The sequence below is a fragment of the Gossypium hirsutum genome, chromosome D01 (assembly GCF_007990345.1).
Source record: "Gossypium hirsutum isolate 1008001.06 chromosome D01, Gossypium_hirsutum_v2.1, whole genome shotgun sequence".
Taxonomy (NCBI): Eukaryota; Viridiplantae; Streptophyta; class Magnoliopsida; order Malvales; family Malvaceae; genus Gossypium; species Gossypium hirsutum.
In genome coordinates this window covers 17,535,583-17,556,630 of record NC_053437.1, presented here as the reverse complement: position 1 = coordinate 17,556,630, position 21,048 = coordinate 17,535,583, and the positions used below count along the sequence as shown (strand labels likewise).

General features: G+C 35.0%; 3 protein-coding genes and 1 long non-coding RNA gene across 4 annotated transcripts; 3 read left to right on the top strand and 1 right to left on the bottom strand.

Moving 5' to 3' along the window:
* Positions 1 to 9,796: 9,796 nt before the first annotated feature.
* Positions 9,797 to 11,768, top strand: LOC107917076 (cytokinin riboside 5'-monophosphate phosphoribohydrolase LOG1). Its single transcript, XM_016846461.2, has 7 exons — positions 9,797 to 10,341; positions 10,598 to 10,695; positions 10,783 to 10,813; positions 10,899 to 10,998; positions 11,073 to 11,143; positions 11,263 to 11,406; positions 11,488 to 11,768. Exons 1-7 carry the CDS (start codon positions 10,228 to 10,230, stop codon positions 11,581 to 11,583), a joined length of 654 nt encoding a protein of 217 aa, XP_016701950.2. The 5' UTR covers positions 9,797 to 10,227; the 3' UTR covers positions 11,584 to 11,768.
* A 2,680-nt stretch (positions 11,769 to 14,448) lies between these two features.
* Positions 14,449 to 20,826, bottom strand: LOC107944708 (endoglucanase 10). The gene is made up of 6 exons (XM_041087233.1): positions 20,513 to 20,826; positions 16,194 to 16,477; positions 15,567 to 16,004; positions 15,226 to 15,358; positions 14,956 to 15,122; positions 14,449 to 14,876 (listed from the first exon to the last, which is right to left on the bottom strand). The coding sequence occupies exons 1-6, from the start codon at positions 20,727 to 20,729 to the stop codon at positions 14,544 to 14,546; spliced, it is 1,572 nt and encodes a 523-aa protein (XP_040943167.1). The 5' UTR covers positions 20,730 to 20,826; the 3' UTR covers positions 14,449 to 14,543.
* LOC107944706 (mediator of RNA polymerase II transcription subunit 23) lies at positions 17,154 to 18,894 on the top strand. Its single transcript, XM_016878534.2, has 4 exons — positions 17,154 to 17,416; positions 17,568 to 17,651; positions 18,144 to 18,238; positions 18,846 to 18,894. Exons 1-4 carry the CDS (start codon positions 17,183 to 17,185, stop codon positions 18,868 to 18,870), a joined length of 438 nt encoding a protein of 145 aa, XP_016734023.2. The 5' UTR covers positions 17,154 to 17,182; the 3' UTR covers positions 18,871 to 18,894.
* Positions 18,993 to 19,436, top strand: LOC107944707 (uncharacterized). The gene is made up of 2 exons (XR_005909402.1): positions 18,993 to 19,083; positions 19,167 to 19,436. It is a non-coding gene; the product is annotated as an uncharacterized lncRNA (long non-coding RNA).
* Positions 20,827 to 21,048: the final 222 nt, after the last annotated feature.

Here is a 21,048-nt window from a genome sequence, read left to right as displayed (position 1 = left end):
ATCAAGAAGGCATATTTTGCCAAAATACAGAAATGAATAAAATGGAAATAGGTGCCCCCAGACATCGTAGTATAAGCTTCTCTGCCCCAAACTTCGTGAGGACTCTTTCGAACTTGATATGTGTTCAGAAGTCTTAGAAGACTTTGTTGATGCCCCAAGATGTAGCATCTCACATCCTTACTAATTCAGAGAGGACAAGACTACCGTATGCCCCATCTTCGATCAAAGTTTGAACTATCCATTCCTGGGTTTTCAATTCAAAACCCTTTAAGTCTCAATGCGCCCTTTGCGGGTTTTCACCTTGGCCTCTCGTTTTTCTTTTTTCTTCTTTTCTTTTCTTTTTCTTTTTCTTTTTATGAAATGTTCTTTGATTGAATCTGAACTCATAGGATTGGGCAAGTTCTTGTTATCCCTTCCAGTCAAAATCAACATTTTTTCAAATAAGGCCTTCCACATAAGGTCATTCTCAGTTTGGTATCCACTTCCTTCTGAAGTCTTTTGTAAGGGGAGGATCTTTTTCTATACCAGGTCCCCCTCATGGAATTCTCTAGGGTAAACTTCCTTGGTGATCTCATATCTTTTACTTTTGGTGCATTTGACTATGACGAATAATTTTAAAACTTTCTCTTCAACCGGGATTAGATTCAAAAGCTCCAAGAGAAGGAATCTCAGCTTCAATAGAAAAAATCGCCATAAGCCAAAGTGAAAGGCGTTGCCCCGGTAAAGTTTTATTTTTTTTGTTTTTTTACCCTGTCGTTCATCTTTGGGCGATATGGTGTTAATTTTGAACAGACTACAAACTTCTACTGTCTTACGATTGTTCAAATTTAATGTACTGTCTGATATGATCATTTTGGCATTCCATATCTACATATGATTTCCTTTTCAAGAATTTACCGACCGTAGACTTTGTGACATCGGCATATAAGGCAGCTTCCACAAAGATGAATTGACGACTGCTAGGAACTTTTGGCGAGATCAGCCCAATGACATTCGTGCCCCCATAGAGAAAGGCCATGGCTTCCATTGATTCTTTGTAAGGTAGGACCTGTTTCTCATTTCATTCTCCCATATTTAACAAATCAAGAGATAAACTACGGTCTCGGTTGTCTTCAAATTCATGAGGTTCCTCTGGACACATATCTTGCTCAAAAGAAGGTTCTGAGTCAATAGTAGTGTCGCTCATATTTTTGATATCTGGAGACCTGCTGTATGGCCGAAGGTAGATCTAAAAAAGAATCTAAGAATATTTATCTATATAGTATGATTATGAATGAAATGGCAACAATGAAAGAATATTTGCTCGAAGTAAGAAACAAACATGTATTTTTATTGAAATAAAGATATTGGACATAAGTCTATCTCACAAAAGGATTCTTATTGCTCCTAAGCTTAGAATATTAAGCGTGTTTTGGACATTACTCCGAATTAGCTCTAAAAATACAAGGATCTATTCCGCAGTCCCATTGTTCAAAACACTTCCAAGTGTGTAAGGGCAAACGCCTCATAAATCCTCTTCCCCGGCTCCCTCTTCGGATGCGGCGTTAACATTCAAATTCCCCAACATTCCACCCGGGGCTTTGGTTTCTTCAAAGAATTCCAACTCTTTATTATCCATTAGGCTTTGCACCAAGGCTTTGAATTCAGCGCACTCTTGGATTTCATGGCCTTCCTCAGTGTGGAACTCACAGTAGCTCCTCATCCTTTTTGGTCTCTTCTTCAAATTCTGAATGATTAATCTCATGTCTATCATTTGTTTCAAAACTCATTTCAGTGGGGTTTTTACTTCTGCAACATTGGTTTTGGTATTCTTCCTTCCATTCTTAATTATCACGTTTACCCTTGGGTCTGAATGACTGGGTAACGGATTTCCTGCCACATTAGGTCCAGATGGATCGTCAAATTTTACGATGCCCATCTTGATAAACCTTTCAACTAGCTTTTTAAATGTAGTGCAGTTTTTAATCGAGTGTCCCGTTGTTCCGGCGTGGTATTTGCATTGGGCGTTCGCATCATACCATTTCGGGAACAGAGGTTGCATGGGTTCTGAGTAGAACGGAGCTACTACATGCGCATCAAATAGATTCTGATATAAATCTTTATATGTCATCGGGATGGGTGTGAACTGAAGCATTTCTGTGTTTGGCCTCGAGTTGGATTCTTACTTTGAGGGACCTTGATAGCTAGCAGCTACCGTCCTTGGCTGGCCTACAGTGACCGATTTTGAATACCCTTTATTATATAAGCTCAGGTTGCTCACTTCATTTTCTTTGTTCTTTGGGGTTGATCTTTTGACAACTTCCCCCGCATCTATCTTCCCACTTCTTATGGTGTTTTCAATCATCTCTCCAGACATTACCATATCTGAGAAGCTCATGGTAGTGCTTTCTAACATGTGGTTAATGCTTGGCGCTTTCAGAGTGTTGATGAAAAGCACCATGGTTTCTTTCTCTAAAAGAGGTGGCTGGACTTGTGTCGCTACCTCTCTCCACATTTGGGCATATTGTCTGAAGCTCTCACTTTGTTTCTTTTCCATGTTCTGCAGTGTAATTCTATCAGGTGTAACGTCTGTCACGTGGCCATATTGCTTCATGAAAGCCTGTGCCAAGTCCTTCCATGAATGGATATTGGCACGGCTCAACTGGTTGTACCATTTGGTAGCCGACCCGATTAGACCATCTTGGAAGTAATAAATTAACAGTTGATCGTTATCAAATATCCTGTCATTCTTCGATAGAACATCGTGATGTGGCTTCAGGACAACTAGTCCCATTATATTTTTCAAATTCTGGAGCCTTGAATTTCAGCGAGAGTACTAGATCTGGGACCAAACTTAGATCCTTGGCATCAACCCGCAATGGTAATCAGCATTCTCCATTGCTTTGAGTTTTTCTGCCAACCACCTATACCGATCTTCGAGTTGCTTTGGCAGTTCTACCATTACTTTTTTTTATTTCTGCCATTTCATCTAAATCAGGAACTACAGGATTGGTTGGATCGTTCATTGGATTGGAACTTGAGCTTGTCGGGTAGTTCATTGGCGTCGAGGTACCATCCTAATATCGTTGGGGTCTGTTAGTAGCGGGCACCCCTTGTAGATGCGCATCGGGTTGGGTCCGGACGCTTATTAGGGTAAAACCTGAGGGATAGGTAGGGTTTTCATATTCATCCCCTGAATTGACTACAAGGTCTTTCCTTTTATCTCCAGCTAATAGCTGCGCTAACTGGCTCATCAAGCTCTTTTGGGATTCTTGCATGTCTTGTTGAATTTTATCCAATTGTTCCTGCGTCTGATCTTGCATCTCTTTTTGCAGTTGTTCTAATCTTTCTAATCTTTAGTCCATTACTTTCGTCTTGAGATGGGTACCTTAGCAATGTTCGATTGGTTGACTCTTGTTGGTTTCCAGGTTAACTGAAATAATTTTACCTAATTAGGGTCTTTTTGTGAAAATCTAATGCATATGATGCAATATAATTCAAATGCATGGAATGAATGCAAAAAGAAAGAGAGGCATTGATTCTAAATTTAATTCCATTAGAACAACTTTTCTAAAAAATAAAATTCTTTACATAAAAGAAATTATATATGCGGCTTTGCCCTCATATTCCAGGCGAAGGCATCGATCTTTTTCTTCATATACAGATGCTAGGATCAAATCTTGTGAATTTTCCAAAATCTATCTCTACTATCCCCTTTTTGTTTAATCCGAGCCACGACCCATTGATCACCTTGCGATGTTTTTTAGTTTCTTTGAGATGTGACAACTCTCGAATATTTTTTATTGGTTTGAATCCTCAGGCAGCGAAGCATAGTCGTATATTCCTCCACGAACTTTCAACATTCTCTCATTGTATTTAATCAGACCATATTCGAGCAGTCGCATTATATTCTACTTTATCAAGAAATTCATCTTCCATGACAAACTTTTCTATCTAGCAATCAAATTTAAATCAACACCTCTTTTCTATGATGAAAATGCAAAGCAATCATAAACAAAACAAAACAAAATACGTCAGTATAGAAGAAATAAAGAATAGAATAGAACACCTATCTGGGTGACCACTAAGGTTTGGCGTAGCTTTACCTAGGGTAGGTTCTTAGGGCTCTCTATATGCGGTTTGGTGCTAAGGCAAGGGTACCTGAACCAGCAGATTCCTCGATCCTCACCCATTATAGGCTCATATGGACCGAGCTCAATTCAGGGGAATACATTTCCCTATGGCTGCACGGAGATGAAAATCTCACGAAGACATAGGTACGGATGTATCCCGGAAGCGATCCACTATCCTGCACGGAGGTGAAAACCTCACGAAGGAGTAGCTTCTCACTCCCACTTAAAAGGGTGTGACCAACGGTCATGCAATGCAATGTGTGGAAATATAAAAATTTAAAATACAAAACATGATGAAAACTATAACTCAAAATAGGATCATATGTTAAAGATCAAAATTTCAACTTTCGGCAAACAAGACAAATTAATCAATTTACGGCTTGACTCTCTTATGATCCACAGTGGAGTCGCCAAGCTGTTGACACCATTTTTTTGATAAAATCGGGTCGACTTGGATTTTAAAAATAAAACGAAAATAGGAGTCGCTACCAATCTTTTTTACTTAGGTGTGATCGGATCACCTTATAATTAAATAATTTTAATAAAAATTTAAATTTATTAAGATGATAATTTTTGGTCTTATAAAATCCAAAAGACGGGTTCGGGAGTCGGTTACGCACGATGAAGGGTTAGCACCCTCGACACGCCCAAAATTGGTACATTGTTGATTAATTAGTGTCTTAATATAAAAAATGTGTAAAGATTTTAAAATACGATCATTGTATTAAAAAAACTTGTATAAATCAAATTAGCCATTAAGACCCTCTCATTTCGGAGAGAGAAAATATCATACCCAATGAGTTAAGGCATGATATTCACCTCCTCAAAAAATGAGCTTGTCCAAAAACTCGTGCAATAAAATTTAAAAGGATATTCAATTGTTTAAGTCAAATGAAAGAATCGCAGCCCAATACGTTAGGGCACAGCTTCTCAAAATTCTAAACATTGAATATTGCCTTTTTTATTTTTAGAAAAATCCTCATCTCGAGAAAACAATGTGTCATATCCAATGCGTTAGGACAGAACGTATTGAATTCCCGATAATAAGCTTTTTATGTTTTTTTTGATTAAATAGCATTCTCGATTATTTAGATTTAACGAAGAAAATTAGAACCCAATACGTTAAGGCTCAATCCTCTCAAAGATCCCAAATTCCGAGTATTGCCTTTATTTTCAAAATTTTCTCTTTTTTACTAATTTGGGTAAAAAATCATATATGAAGGAATAACAATTATGATAATGTAAGTAAAAATAATGCGAGCAATAACAAAAATGAACAAATAAAAAGGTCAAATTAATAACATGCAAAATAACAAATATATAAGCAAGTAAAGTTAAAACATTCCTTTAAAATACTAATGAAAACGTAAATAAATAAATAAAGAGAATGAATAGAATTAAAAAATATAAAAAGATATATATGTATCTATATATATCTATGCGTTTACGAAAATAAAATAGGTATATAGATATATGTAGATATATATATAAATTTATATATATATAAACACGAGTATGTATATATACATATAAATGTAAATGAGTTATAAAAATATATATGTACGTATATATATATTGTAAAAGGTACGTATGAATATATGTATATAAAAATTATAAAATATAAAAAATATATAAGTAGGTATATATATAATAGTATTGTATAAAAATATTATTGATTTTTTAAAAACATAGAAGTATATATAAATAAAATTTCTTAAAAATGCATTATAAAATAAAGTCAGTAAAAATATATAGACAATATTGAATTAATATAAAAAAACATAAACTAATATATTATGAAATTAGACATGATATATGATAAAAGAATTAAAATAATAATCCATAATAAAATAAAATAATATGTAAAAAAAAAGGGTAAGTAAATGAATGAACTAATACAATGATAATAACTATAATAATAATAATTATTATAATAATAACAATAATAACTTAATTAGTTTAATGATAAGAAAGGACTAAATTAAAAATAAACAAAATCTCAGGGGCAAAATCGGGAAAAAATAAAAGATAAAAAGATCAAATTGAACACGCGGATGACGAGGAGGGGTCGAATGGGAAATAATCCCATCCTCCAAAACGCATAGTTCCATTAGGGACTGAAATGTGATGAAAATAAAATTATCAGGCTTAATTGAAAGGAATAAAAACAATCAAAAGGATCTAATTGAAACAGGTGTAAAATGCGGAAGGACCAAGATGGATATTCTCCCATTTTAAAAGAAAACACTCGGATCCCTGGGTGCGGATCGGGTCGTGCGCGGGTCGCGCAAAACGGCCCCATTTTAGCACTAAAACCCCCAAAGTGAAACGACGTCGTTTATATGTGCTATAGAAGCCAAAAATTATTCAAAATTTTTCATTTCTCCATTCTTTAAAACAAAAAACCAGAAAAACCTTTCTAGCTCCCCATTCACTCCCTAGAGCCTCGCCAAAGGTACGACCGTCGGTCGCCACGTCGGTCACCGGCCACAGGTGACGGTGCTGCCGTACGTGGTGGCCAGAAAAGGGTAAAACTTTAGATCTAGCCTTTTCTAACCTCCTAAGCCCGAATCTGTGTTTAAAATCCCCAAAATATTAACCAAAAGGCCCCAAAAGCTCAAGAAACCTTTTGGTTTTCGGCCGCCTATCCTCGAAGGCGACTTCCTCGACCGTCCACGGTTTCGGAGACCCGAATATAGGTCAGTTTATGACTCTCTTTTCCTGTTTGTTTTACTTTTTGTATATGTAAAAGTAATAAAAACAAAATAACAAAAATAAAAATCAAAAAGACGAAGCGGAAAAAAAATGGCAAGTATAAACCTTTCGGGCTTTCTATTGAATTTTTATTTCAATATTCGATTATCTATTTTTTGTATTTTGAATCGGTCCCCTTACATTGTTTGGTTTTTGGGCTTATATAGCAGATTACAAAATGTTTTTTTTCTTTTACTTTTCATTTCTGTTGCCTCTACTGTTCTTGTCTCTGTCCTCTTCCTTTGTTTTGTCTTGCAGGTTATTGGGTCAACGGGCAGAAACCTTTGCCGTTTTGGTGCAAGGATGACAAGCGGTGGCAGAGGAGGCGTACGGTAGCACATGGGAACAGTAAGGGCTGCAGCGCCCTAGGGTACTCTGGAGGCTAGGGTTTTTTGAAACATTTTAAATTTTGGGCCACTCGGGCCATTAGGGTTTTGTAAAATTGGGCTAGGGTATTTTGGGTTAAATTTTATTGTAAATGGACTCTTTTTGTTTATTCTTTGGTCTTAGGTCCGGTCCAAAATTGGGCCAAAATTGGGATTTATAGTTGAGCTCCCCCCAAATCGACGATATAGATTCAATTACATTGACGGATAAGAACAAAGCATATTTGCAATTAAGAGATTTACATAACTCCTAGATTACAAAATGAAATCTTATCAGATTAGATATCTTATAAGATTACTTTTCCTATTTACCAAGGTAGCCTAATTTCTCATAATTGCCTCACTAGGCTATCAAGGCTTCAAGTAGATAGGCCTCGTCACTTGTTCTTCGAATCAGGCCAACTCTCGTGGGTTAAATGAGCCCCATTTTATATGTTGACCTCTATGAGACATCTTTTGTATGATGGTCACGGGCTTTGGATTGTGGCCAATGACACTTGTTTGATGTTAATGAATGGTGGAAGTCGGGTAGTAATGTGTTGAGAATAGAGTTGTTCATGGGTCAGGTCTGGTTAAGGCCTGATTACAAAAGTTTTCAAGCCCATGCTCGCTTTTGGTCGAGGCACCCAAAAAGCCCATTTCACTATTAAAAATTAAAAAAATATTAAAAAAATATATTTTTAATTGATTTTTTATATATTTTATAATTAAATTTAAATTTAAAAATATTTTTTATTATTTAAATAGAACTTGGTTGGACTGGATCGAGGTAAGGTTCAAAAATCTTTGCCCAATCTTAAGTGTATATGGGACTCTTAGCAAATATATCAAATTTTCTAGGGTTATACCTCATTTTAATGAATTGCAAGGACATGGATTTTATTACTTATTAGATGAAAAATCAAAACTTAGGGAAGTAACTAAAATAACGTAATATAAGTGATTAAATTACAAAATTTTTATTTTAAATATTTTGAATAAATTTAGTAATGAAAAGAAAATGGCAACATGAAGATGAAATCCAGTTGAAGTGAAAGGGAGGCCCAGTCTGTCGAATCAGAGACAGCAGCATAAGTCGCAACCACCAATACAGCTGTTTCACACACATATCTATACTTCCCAGTCTCTCTCCTCATATCGTACAAAAAGGATCTTAACCCTTCCCTTCCAACTCTTTTAAATATAAAATAAGACTCCTGAATCTTTTTATTTAATCCATCTCTTTCCAACCTTATGGATACCCAAGTGTTGTAAATCCCTATTTTAGAGTTGTTTTAGGTAAATTTTTTTCCAGGAGTTAATACATGTGCACGTACACTTCCTCAATAGCTTTCGGCCTCTCTGATCATATAGTTGTCCAAGTGGGACAGACTAGAATTCATGGTATCACGTGTCCACAATTCGACTTGTTCCTTTTTTTAAAAAGATGAAATCTAATAATTTCTTTTTCTCCAATTTCCAAGATCTCCCTCCCACCTTCATCATCAATTTGCAATTTTTCTTAGTTTGCAGGCAGCCTGTTTTCATTGTCAAACATTTAGTTTTTTCTTACATAATTAACATGGGCAGATTATATATAATCTCCAGCTTGTGGGACATTTACTATCAAAGGACAAACTTCTCTCTCTCAGAAATTATTGAACAATTAATTATTGTCCCACTGCACCAATTGTTTTTCTTTTTTTCATTTCCAAAGGTTAATTCAACCCCACAGAAACAAAGGAGACCAAATTCCAAAATTCAAACTGTTTATTCTAAGATAATGTTTGATTACCATGTTGTTTTAAGCCAAGATCCTCGGCTAAAGATTTTGATTTTTTTTTTTAAACGAGAAAAAGTGTGGTGGAGCAATCTCTGATTTTGTTTAATCTCTTTTTTGTCTTTCATATTCCTATATAAAAGTGTTGTCACGTCAATATTTTATTCTAAAACACTATATTTCCAATTAAGACTAATCTCTTCCATTTGTCTTATCCAATCATTTTAATTAAAAGCTTGTCAAATTATTTTCTCTCTATATAATTTGTTACAACGTTTTTTTTAAAATTCAATTAATTTATATTAAAATTTATCACACTAAAAAATTTGCCTTTAAGAAAATAATGTATCATATATAAATGGCAGTATTTCCCTTTATTAAAAATAAAAAAAAGCAAATGGACTTTTTATAATGATGAGAAACTACATAAATAATAATGGGTATGTGAATGCTGTTTTTTTTACATAATAAATTTGTTGGTTATATCTTTTTTGAATTTAATAAGATAAAAATAATTGTATTTTCTTAATTAGGGCTGATTTGATAATTTTTCCACTTAAATTGGTATCTAGTAACTTATTTATTAGAAAATATGAAATCTTCTCTTTTTTTTTTTAAAAAAAAAAAACTACGATGGGGATTACAGTGTAACAGAAAAAGATAAAAGAATATAATTTATTTTTTCTAAGTTTGATATATTATTGCCTAAATTAAAAACATTGAATAGATCATCATGCAAAATGATAGCGTATATATATATATATGATATGGAGTGGGAATGAAGGAGTAAATAGATTTGGGGAGTATAAGCTAGTGTTTATTGGTTGTTGGAGTTGATCATCTTAGATAAGTGTGCGAGTGAGCCATTTTAATTTAAATCAGTGAGAAACTATCGTGAATTGAGGCGTAGTTGAATCCACAAAACAAGGGAAAGGGGAGGGATAAAATTACAAAGAGAATAAAATGATAGCTCAACCGAGCCTGCACAGTGTTTGAAATGAGAAGAGTTTGACAGGGACGTAGGGAGGTGATGTGTTGGATTGTGGGGCAATGGGGGGAATTCAGTGTGATTTCATATATAAAATGGCAAACCATCACACCATTTTCTTTCATTCCTCCCTGTACTTTTGGCCTTTGATTTCTCAACAGTTTGCTGCTGACTCTTGTTGCACTGAGCAAACAGGAACCAGAATTACTATTTGAAGCCTTTCCTATTATGGAAAATCATCGCCACAATTCAAGATTCAAGCGTGTATGCGTCTTCTGTGGTAGCAGTCCTGGCAAGAATCCTAGCTACCAGCTTGCTGCTATTCAACTTGGCCAACAACTGGTACATATAAATTCTGGGTTCTTCTCTTATTACTTTGAGAAAACTTGTTTTGCAGTTTGAGTTTTGATTATATGTATCAACGGCTGATGAGTTGTAAAGTCATCGTCTGATTTGCTCCGTGATGGTTTGGAATAGAGGAGGAAATTAATGTGGAAAAGCTGAAACGAATAAAATAGTGCGGTTTACTGTATGTAAAGGAGTAATTGCAGAGAATTAAAGACGTAAAGTTTAATAATGGATAAAATAAAACGTGCAGGTTGAAAGGGACATTGACTTGGTTTATGGTGGAGGAAGCATTGGCTTGATGGGGCTCGTCTCTCAAGCAGTCTTTGATGGCGGCCGTCACGTGTTGGGGTAAATTGTACTGTTATTCTACAGTTTGAAGTTTCAGTTGCAGGCCAGGGACTATAATTTTAACCCTTTTCTTTCAATTCCCTGTAGGGTAATTCCCAAGACACTGATGCCAAGAGAGGTAAAAATCAACACTAATTGAACTTGGGTCTCCAGTTGATTATCAAAAACCCTTCTTTATAAAAATTTGGATTGTTTAATTTCAGCTAACAGGCGAGACCGTGGGAGAAGTAAGAGCTGTATCAGGAATGCACCAACGTAAAGCTGAAATGGCTCGTCAAGCTGATGCCTTTATTGCCTTACCAGGTTTGTTAGTTTGTTTTTGTAAAATCCCAATTTTGTTTTTAATTACCAAAATTTGATTTTATTTCAACTCCCAGGTGGTTATGGAACCTTGGAAGAACTGCTGGAAGTGATCACTTGGGCTCAGCTAGGAATCCATGACAAACCTGTAAGCTACTTTTTCCAACTACAATTATTCACATGCAAAACACGTGCATCTATCTATAAAATTGAAACCCCAAATTGTAAGTAACAAGCATTTTGTTTTGGGTGGAAATTGAAAAACAGGTGGGATTGCTGAACGTGGATGGCTATTACAACTCACTCTTATCATTCATAGATAAGGCTGTTGATGAAGGGTTCATAGCACCAGCTGCCCGTAGCATAATTGTGTCTGCCCAAACTGCCCAAGATCTAATGTGCAAGCTCGAGGTACATTTCATTTCCCCAAATAGTAAAATTATATGAACCGTCCATTTCCTAATTGGGTTGACATTTTTTTTTTGACCCCAGGAATATGAACCTAAACATTCTGGGGTGGCCTCCAAGTTAAGCTGGGAAATGGAACAACAACTGGGTTTCACTGCAAAATCAGACATTGCTCGTTGACCCCACCACCCTTTCTTGCAACAGTAGATTCTTACAATCCCCAACAGAAAAAAGAAAGAAAAAAAACATAATAGATGCTAAGCTCCAAGTTCCAGTTTGGAAGCTGTGAAGTATTTGTTGTTTGTTATTTGGTTTAATTTCATTAGCATCTGACAAGGACAAAAAACATTGTCAGTGATTTTAAATTTATTGTCATTGTTATTACGTTTCTTGAAGGGTGGGTTTTTGCCTTGTCCTAAAGTTTCGGTTGCAATGGGACAGGGAAGAAGCAGCAGATGGAACACACAGCAGACACTATTCCCTCCGAAGCTATACCCATATAATTTTGTTTCCAACATGCAGATTTTCAAGCACATACCTATTATATTAATACCATTTTGATCCATACAATATAAATCACATGCACATAGTTATTTCCTACTTCCTTTGTAATCTCACACAACACATAAATTAACAATATTAAATATTACAAACACTAATTAATTCATCTATGCATAAGCGCTGAATATTTCATGGTCTCGGCATTTGGCAATGTGATTAAGACCTTGCTGCCATATTTATCTCTTTCATAATTTAAGTATTAAGCATACCACCAATAGAATTTTAAAAAATCACACAGTGTTTGTTTATAGAAAAAATTATACGGGGACAATTTATGAATAAGCCAAATAGCAACTCATATATTATTTTTAGACCTCATCTCCCTGCTTGTCTTGTTTAGCTGAGCGATAAAGTTGTTTTCAAGTAAAGTATTGGATTCCAACCAAAAAAAGAGTTTGCTTTCCTCTTTTTCCACTTCATTTTTATGTTCATTGCATTTAGGTCCCCTGCTTGGCTTTTGGGATCAAAATTGCAGTGAAAAAGTATTTTTTTTCTTTTTTCTTTTATCTAAATGTAAAAGTAAATATTCTTATTTAGATTAATTATTTAAAAGTATAAAAAAATTAAATTAATTTATAATTTAAATATATCATTTAAAAATAAAGAACAAATCTAAAGGTGACCCATATCTCAACATGAAATCGACATAATATGAATATCATAAAAGTACCTACAAAATAAAGCTAGCGAGTAGGCTCGCCCACAAAAAGAGAAGAAAAAGGATGCATTTTTTTTATTCTTAATTTTGCGTTGAATTTTTTTTTATGTTTAAAGTGTTGTTTAAATTTATAAATCATATGAATTTTTTTCGTATTCGCCATATTCGAGATTTGAACTTATATCTGTCCGTAAGTATGCTATGTGACTTGTCATTAATCCAATTCTTATTGGTAATTCATATCAAATTTTTAACATATAAATAATTTGTTTTATGTATATTTTGTCATTTTCATATACTTGTGTTGATCGTGTTTTAATTATTTTTCATATGATATATCTATGCATCTCATTGTATTATTTATTTGACATAATTTATCATTATTATTTCTAAACTTATTTATATAAAATAGTAAAATTTAAATAAATAATTATTTAATATAATAAAACATAAATTTAGTTACAATTAATTATTTAAAAATTTAATATAATATTATTTAATCAAACTAATTACTAAATTATTAAAAATTAATCTAAATTTATAATAAATATATAATAAACACAAAAATCAAAATTTTTTACCTTCTCAAATAAAGAGGTTTTAAAAAAGAACAGGTGTCTTGGAGGCTAGACTTGTACAGTGCTTCATTGTTTTCTCCTTTTATATATTAGTAACGTATTCGTTAGAGGCAAGCATTGGTTTTAGCAAAGATGCTTGAAAGGTTTAATGATGGATATAGGTAAGAAAGGCGGTGAGGGGTAATAATGGTTGATGATAGATGGTTTTTCAAAGACCAAAGTTGGGAGTCAAAAAGAAGACCACGTTCGAATGGAAACTGGAGATTAGAAAAAGGTCGACCACACGTGTTGCAATATCCCAATCACAAAGGGCAACGTATGCTGAAAAAAGATGCGAGTAATGGTGGTGGGGCGACCCTTTCTCCCCAACAATTTTATGGGCGCCGATTACGGTTAGCTTTTGATGGCTGTGTGTCGGTAGATGCGAGTCCTTGCGTTGAGGTGGTGAGCGGTAATTGGCTTAGGCCTTTATGCTTGCTTACACTTTGGGACTGTCCTTTTGATCACATTTCCTATCCTACACTTTTGTTATAATAATGTCTGGATAAGCATGGATTTTGATGATTGTCATGTACTAAGTGAATGGTTAACTCATGTCCCTCCCCTGCTTCTTATTATCTCTTCATTTCCATTCTGACTGTTTAAATTATACCACATAAGGTGTCTTCTGTCGGCCACCTGATTGAGTTGCTCGCAAAGGCGGTTCAGAGTTAGGAGAATCCCCCAAAAGTAGATTTTATTGATTATTTATTTTGGATCAAATCTTATTTGTAGCGAAATGATTGTTCATTAATACAAAACTGAAAATTTATTGCATATTAAATCAAACTTTATAAATAAATTTGAAATTGATCCCTTAATTATGTCATTTTATAAGAGGTTTAGATTAAGTGTAAACCAAGTCCTTGTCTATCACTCAAATATTATAGAGTTGAGTGTAAGTTTGGATGGGCGATTAGGTGCAGTACGGTGCGTTTAGTTTATTTTTTGTCTCACGCTACATTATCACTACAGTATCTAATCTCACCGCCACAGCTGTTTTTACACTAACCGCAGGTAAACGCACTGCCCATCCAAACTCACCCTGAGTCTTTAAATAATCCATCTTTGTCTTGCTTGGGCTTAGCTTAATCCAATTATACACTGTTTGCTTGAGACTTTGTTTCTTTGGGTCTAACAGTGATTTTGTGTCAATAAAAGTTGATGTTTTTCTTCTGATATATAAAATTGACTAAACATCCTAAGAAATATAATTGAAACATGGAGGAAAAATGTGGTATTAATACAGCTACAGATACAGTACAAAATAAATGTGTAACAATGATTATAGACTATGCCTACTTTTAACCGAACGATTTAACTGCAGCAGATGTAGTGACCAAACTAGAGAGGAGACCAACAATGACTGCACTGTTATATGTGGTTGGCTCTGTTTGCATCGTGTTGTTCCGCGAATCAACGAATGTTTCATTAAGGAAAGGTCCTCCCACCAGAGCTCCAACAGCTACATTTGGATTGGGTTTGGTTGAATTAAGCCACTGGAAACCATCGGTGCAACCAGTGGTTGCATTAACTGGAATCGAAGCTCCTCTATGATGCACATATTGTGGGTATTTATCCCCATACCCAACAAGAAAGCTCATTTTCAAGGGGTTACTGCCCAACACATAATCGGCCTGGAAGCAAAGATTGTTATTGCACTGGAATGGCACTTTAATACGAATATTTCTAATCTTTAGTTCCTAAACAGTATACCTGTAGCTTGGCAAACTTTCTAAGATCTGATGGTTCGAATGAATGGTCACCACAGGTTAGCTTCGCCGTCTGTGTTGTAAGCATGTAATCACCGTAAAGAGCAGCTAAAAATGCAGAAGCAACCGGATGCTGCAGAGAATTCCATTCACTGACCCATATAAGACCACCTGCATTGTAAAGATGATACGGGTAAACAAAAGATATCTCAAGAGTCCTAGCTAATTCAGTTTATATGAGTCCCAGTTAGGTTAGCCTTAAAGAAGGCATTACTTTCTGTTCTGCTGGATGTAGCAGTCGGGGACTGTGGTAGCAGACCGCACATAACATCCTCGGCTGACTTCCTATAGTTTTCAATGACGGAATTCCCAGACGCACCGAAGAAACTTAACCTGGAAAGCAAAACCTGCATGGATGTAGCATAATCAGAAAGAAAAACAGAATAATACGATGTAAATTTCTGGTTCTGATGATATCTATTCAGGTAAAGTTAAAATGAAACAGAAGCACGCACAATATGCTTGACCTAAAGAAAGAGGCCTTCCCCATTGAGGTAACTAGAAAACAAAAGAGGCTAGGGCCATGCTTCAAATTCCTAGAAGAGACAACCTTACCTGGGCTCCTGCAAGTTTATTATCCCAGCTAAACCAGGTTGGACTTCCCCATTGAGCAAACTCTTTCCCATTTTCACCGGTCACATATTCAAGGTATGATTGATCAGCTGTAGCATGATAAAGCCAACTTGCTGCCCATAAGAGCTCATCTCCATATCCTGTTGAATTGTAATATGTAGCAACTTCTGGAATTTTCTCACTGTAAGAACCTCTATTGTTATCCGCAAAAGTAAAAAGTTGCTTTGCATGCGTAAGAAGCGTGCTTGAATACGTGGAGTCAGCTGTCTTAAACACCAGAGATGCTGAAGCCATAGCTGCAGCAGTTTCGGCTGCAATCTCAGTCCCAGGGACGGATGCATTCACCTGTGTGAGTGGCCTCTCCTCTGTCATATCCTCAGGCCTGTCCCAACATTTATGGTCTGTTACAGGGTCACCGACCTGCCTTAGTTTTTGAAGTAAAAAAGTAAGAGATAAGAAATATTCCAAAGGCTTTTTCAAAACTTAAATTTGTAAGGCACAAAATCAAGAAAACAAAAACAAATTTTAATGTAATTTTTGAAAACACTGGTGCACTACATATAGCAACACAATCCAAAAGAGAGGAAGGCAGTTAAAGACAATGATAACCTGAATATAGAGCACATTCGGTGAAGGATGAGCATTGAGAAGGAAATCGGTTATCCACTTGAGAGACTGTTGAGCAGGTTCTAGTTGGTTCACTGCCTCCATCTGATCTCTATACTCGAGGATAGCCCACGATAACACAGTAGCAGTGAATGCCATTGGAAAACCAAATTTCACGTGATCCCCAGCATCATACATCCCCTTGGAAAGATCCAACTTGGCTTCACTTCCATCCGTTAGAGCCGAATCTCCTCTCCATGATATCTTATTATCCACTAACCTACCAGCTGCAACAAAACAATCCCCACCTCTAAGATAAATTTTGCCCAAAAAGAAAAAAACTTGAGCAGTAGCAGGCTACTAAATAATATCATGAAGAAACTACTTGTTCTAAGCACCAAACAAGAAGGTACTTCAAAAATCTGAGTCCATAACTTACAGCATGTTTGGTTGGGTGTATTGGATTAGCCAATACACCCCTAATCCGTGGGCCCCACTAATCCCCACTTAATCCCGTGTTTGGTTTGATGTATTGCCTATTACAGGCCTATTACAACATGGATGTATTCCTCATTTTCTCTGCTTCAACAACGATTAGCCAATCCGTTTCAAAAGTAAGGATTAGCTAATCGTTTCTGTTTTACCCTCCCCAGCCAAAATCTGCTGCTCCACCCCACCCTCTCCCTCCCAACATCAACAGCAGTTTTCTTCGAACCAAATCTCCACCGTCTCGCGTTTGGGAAGCGAGAAAGTGCGAGAAAAATGAGCAGATCGGGGAAGAAAGTCGTCGATGTCGCGTTCAAAGCATCAAAGAACATTGATTGGGAAGGGATGGCTAAGCTTTTGGTCTCCGATGAGGCTCGCAAAGAGTTCGCTACTCTTCGTCGCACTTTTGATGAAGTTAACTCTACTTTACAAACCAAATTCAGCCAGGTCTTTTTCTTCTCTCTAATCCCTAGCTCCTTTTTTATTCTCTCTATAAATCAATTGGGATGTTTTGGGTTGTCTCCTACACGATGGCGCAGCCAGCTTGTGAAACGGTCATGAATTGGTTATCTTCTGGTGGAGTTACAGAGTTGTTACCTGAAGCAAATGTACAGCCCAATGAGAGATTCATGGTGATGCGGGAAGTTAGTCCATTGCCTATTTCACTGTTATCTGGCTTTTCAATGAATCTTTATTTGAAGTTGGTCTTTCAAATGGAAGAATCTTTATTTGCTGGGCAGGTATTATCCTGAATAGAGTAATGTAATCTAATTTATAAATTGATCACTATTTTCTTGTAGGCTTAATTAATTTTTATTTGGTCTTTGACAATTGGATCACTACTGATTTTCAAACTATTTCTAATGCTTGGTATTGATTCGTTTGACGCAGGTTGTTCCTAGTATTGCTATGGTTGAAACATACACCAGATTGTTGCTCATTGCACCTCATTCGTTATTTTGTTCGCACTTCAGTGTAACTTGCTTCCCTTCTAATGTTATTATTTCTTATCTTTTAGAAGATTTCTTAGTAAAGGATTACTGTCATGCAGTTTTCGAGATTTGTGGTATAAATTTTGTCCATTGGAAAAGTTATTCCATCTCATTTTTAATGGAAGTCTTAAGAAGTAATTGCCACTTTCAATATACTTGTAACCTCATTCTTGCTACTGGCTGAAAGTAAGTCAATCATCCTACTAATTTGGAAAAACAAATTTTGACTTATAATGACTTTATCTGTCAATATAATATTTGTTTTTCAGATTTCCTGACATCTGTTCAAGATCATGCTACTTTTCATCCAAACCAACTAACTGACTAAATGTAACAATTCACCCTTTATTAAATCATTTAATTTAGAAAATTGCACTTTGGAAATTTCTTTCCAAACCCATTGTAACCATCCATTGGCAACTTATATAAGAGCCAATGATGATTTATGATCAATAGAAAATTGCCTTCTTTGCAGCATTTGGCACAGAGGAATGCTTCTTTATTGAGCAAGCCTGCGGTGACACTTCTGGTGCTTGAAATTGTCAACTATCGTCTGCTTCCACCGTACAGGTGATCTTCTGCATGGTTCATTCAGCCAAGATACTCCTCTCCCTTCTGCTGGTCATAGCATGTGATAGTATTTAGAATGGAATTTGCAGTTTCAGATTGAGCTTTCTGATTCCTGAGGATTTCTGTGCCCTTTGCTTTATATTGCTATTGCTTTATATTTCTCTGATCATTTTCCAGCTCCAGATCTCCTTGATCTTTCCTAGATCAGTTCCATGCCCCATACTTCACTGAAAGTTCAATGGAAATCAATTGCCAATGAGGACATTGTTTAAATTGGCTGTTATTTTGTTTGCAAATACAATTCTTATTTATGTGCAATTCACTTGTTGAATGCTATTAGCATTTAACAATTTCAGATTAATGCCGTAGATGTTTCATTTCAATAATGCTATTATGTGATCAGATTCTTCTGGACACCAAAACTTGAGATACTCCTATACTTATGTTCAAAGTAGAATGAAGAAAATATAGACATCTAGCTACTCAATTCTCACTTGTCTGCAATTTCTAGCAGTCGAAGTAATCATATTTATCATGCTTGTTATAAGGTTTGGATGGAGTTTTGAGGGATTCACCGTTACAAATGTTATATACTCTTCCATTGCAGGTGTAGAGATCCCCAAGTTTGTTGACACCGTCACTCCTCAATACAAACCAAAATTTGATGAATTGGTGAGAATCAACAGGATAATTGACTCTCTTTTACCCTGTCTCCAAGTTTTTTCCTCGAATGACGTGCTATTTATTTGTGGTTATAGCTTGTAGAATTGAAAGAGGCAGAGGAGAAATCCTTGAAAGAGTTTGAGCGATTGGAGAAAGAAATTGCCGAGGTTCAAGAACTTAAGGTAATAAATAAAACAATGCCGGAATGTGTGTTGTTGTGTTCCAAATCACAATTGCTGAATTTTTTATCTTTTTTTATGAACAGCAAAAGATCAGCACCATGACCGTAGACGAGTACTTTGAGAAACATCCAGAGCTTAAAAAGAAATTCGATGATGAGATCCGGAATGACTACTGGGGCTATTGACATCTTTGTGAATTTAATGGCCAAGCTTTTGGTCTCGACTAGAATTTCTGAACTGTTTCTGTTGTTTTAACCCCTTTTTCTCTTGTGCGGTGATCTGGGTTGGAAAGATTAGGCTGTAATGATAAGAAAATAATTGTGTGAGAAAAATTTATCCAATCATTTGAGAAACAAGGTGGATCTTGTAAGACATGCATTCTATTTAGCAGGCATCCGCAGTCATACTTTTATGGCAAAATTTTTACTGTCTGCCCTCTTCATTCCATTTTGTTTTATGTTTATTATTTGAATATTATCTAGATACAATTGAATTTGGACACCTATTTATCTTGATCCATTCTATATGTATTTTTTAATAAGTGGTTATTTATATTATTAGTATTTTGAAATTTTAAATTTTATAAATTAATATAAAAAAAGGTTTTTACATCAAGAATGAATTTATTGATTCAAGTGCATCTAGACAATCATTTATCCAAATTCATCGGGACGTGCTTTTTAGTTCTTTTTAATATTAATTATTTTAAATTGTATAAATTCATATAAGAAAATTTATTATCAAGAATTTTATGAAATTATATATTATTATTAAATTATATGTAATAATAATTATTTTAAATTATACAAATTCATGTAAGATAATTTATTAGTTATAATTATTTTAAATTTTATTAAATCATATATTTTAATTAAAATATATTTAATATTAATTATTTCAAATTATCTTTTATGGTATCATATATTATGATTTGAGTAAATTCATATAAGAATATTAATTATTAAGAATTTTATTAAATTATATATTTTAATTATAATATATTTAATAATAATTATGTTTAAATATGATTAAAATATTTATCATTGATAATAATAATCTTATTAAAATTTAAATAACAATAACAATAATCATTTACCAAAACAAATTTATGCTAAGGGTATTCTAGTCATTTTAGTTTTTTTCCACTATGCTATTACACCTCTATTCCATTCAACCAAACACAAGATTACTATTACGCCTCTATTCCATTACATTCAACCAAACAGTTGATTTGCTATTACACCTCTAATCCAATACACCTCTAATCCAATACACTTCTAATCCAATACACCTCTAATCCAATACAGCGAACCAAACACACCCTTAAAGTGTGTCCTTAAAGGAAACAAAATTTCAACTAGGTAATACATAAACAGAGTAAAAGGAAAAAAGAAACTATAAAGAGTGAAAGAGGGTAAAGAAAGGGTACATTTTTGGACGTCAAAGAATTGCATAGCGATTTCGAGAGCATAAGCATACTTGTGGTCGATAGCACCTGGAGGACCGGGAACGGGAGTGGGCTTATTGTCATTTCCATGATCTAATTTTTTCTTGATTATATAAACGACAGCTCCCACAACCAGAGCCAATATTACTAGAACCAGAAACCACCCAAAAAATCCTCTGGACTTTGATTCTTTCCCCATTTTCTTTTTGTGTGAGACAAAATCTTCAACTTAAGATGTTAGATCAAAACAGGCGCGTGTGGTTTTACTGAGAAAAGAATCTGCAGAGGTGAATGTGGTTTAGGAAACAGGGTTGATTAGTTAAAGAGAAGTAGTTAATTAACGGGTGCCGTAACAAGCAGAGATGAGTCAAATTTGTTTAGTTGGTGACTTCTTGCAGGACAAGGGCACCGACACCGACACCGACACTCAGGTTTCGACTTTCAAGCAGGATAATTATATGTTTATGCTTTTTTAACTGTTAAAGTGTTGTGTAAGCACTTCTCACGGTCTAACACTT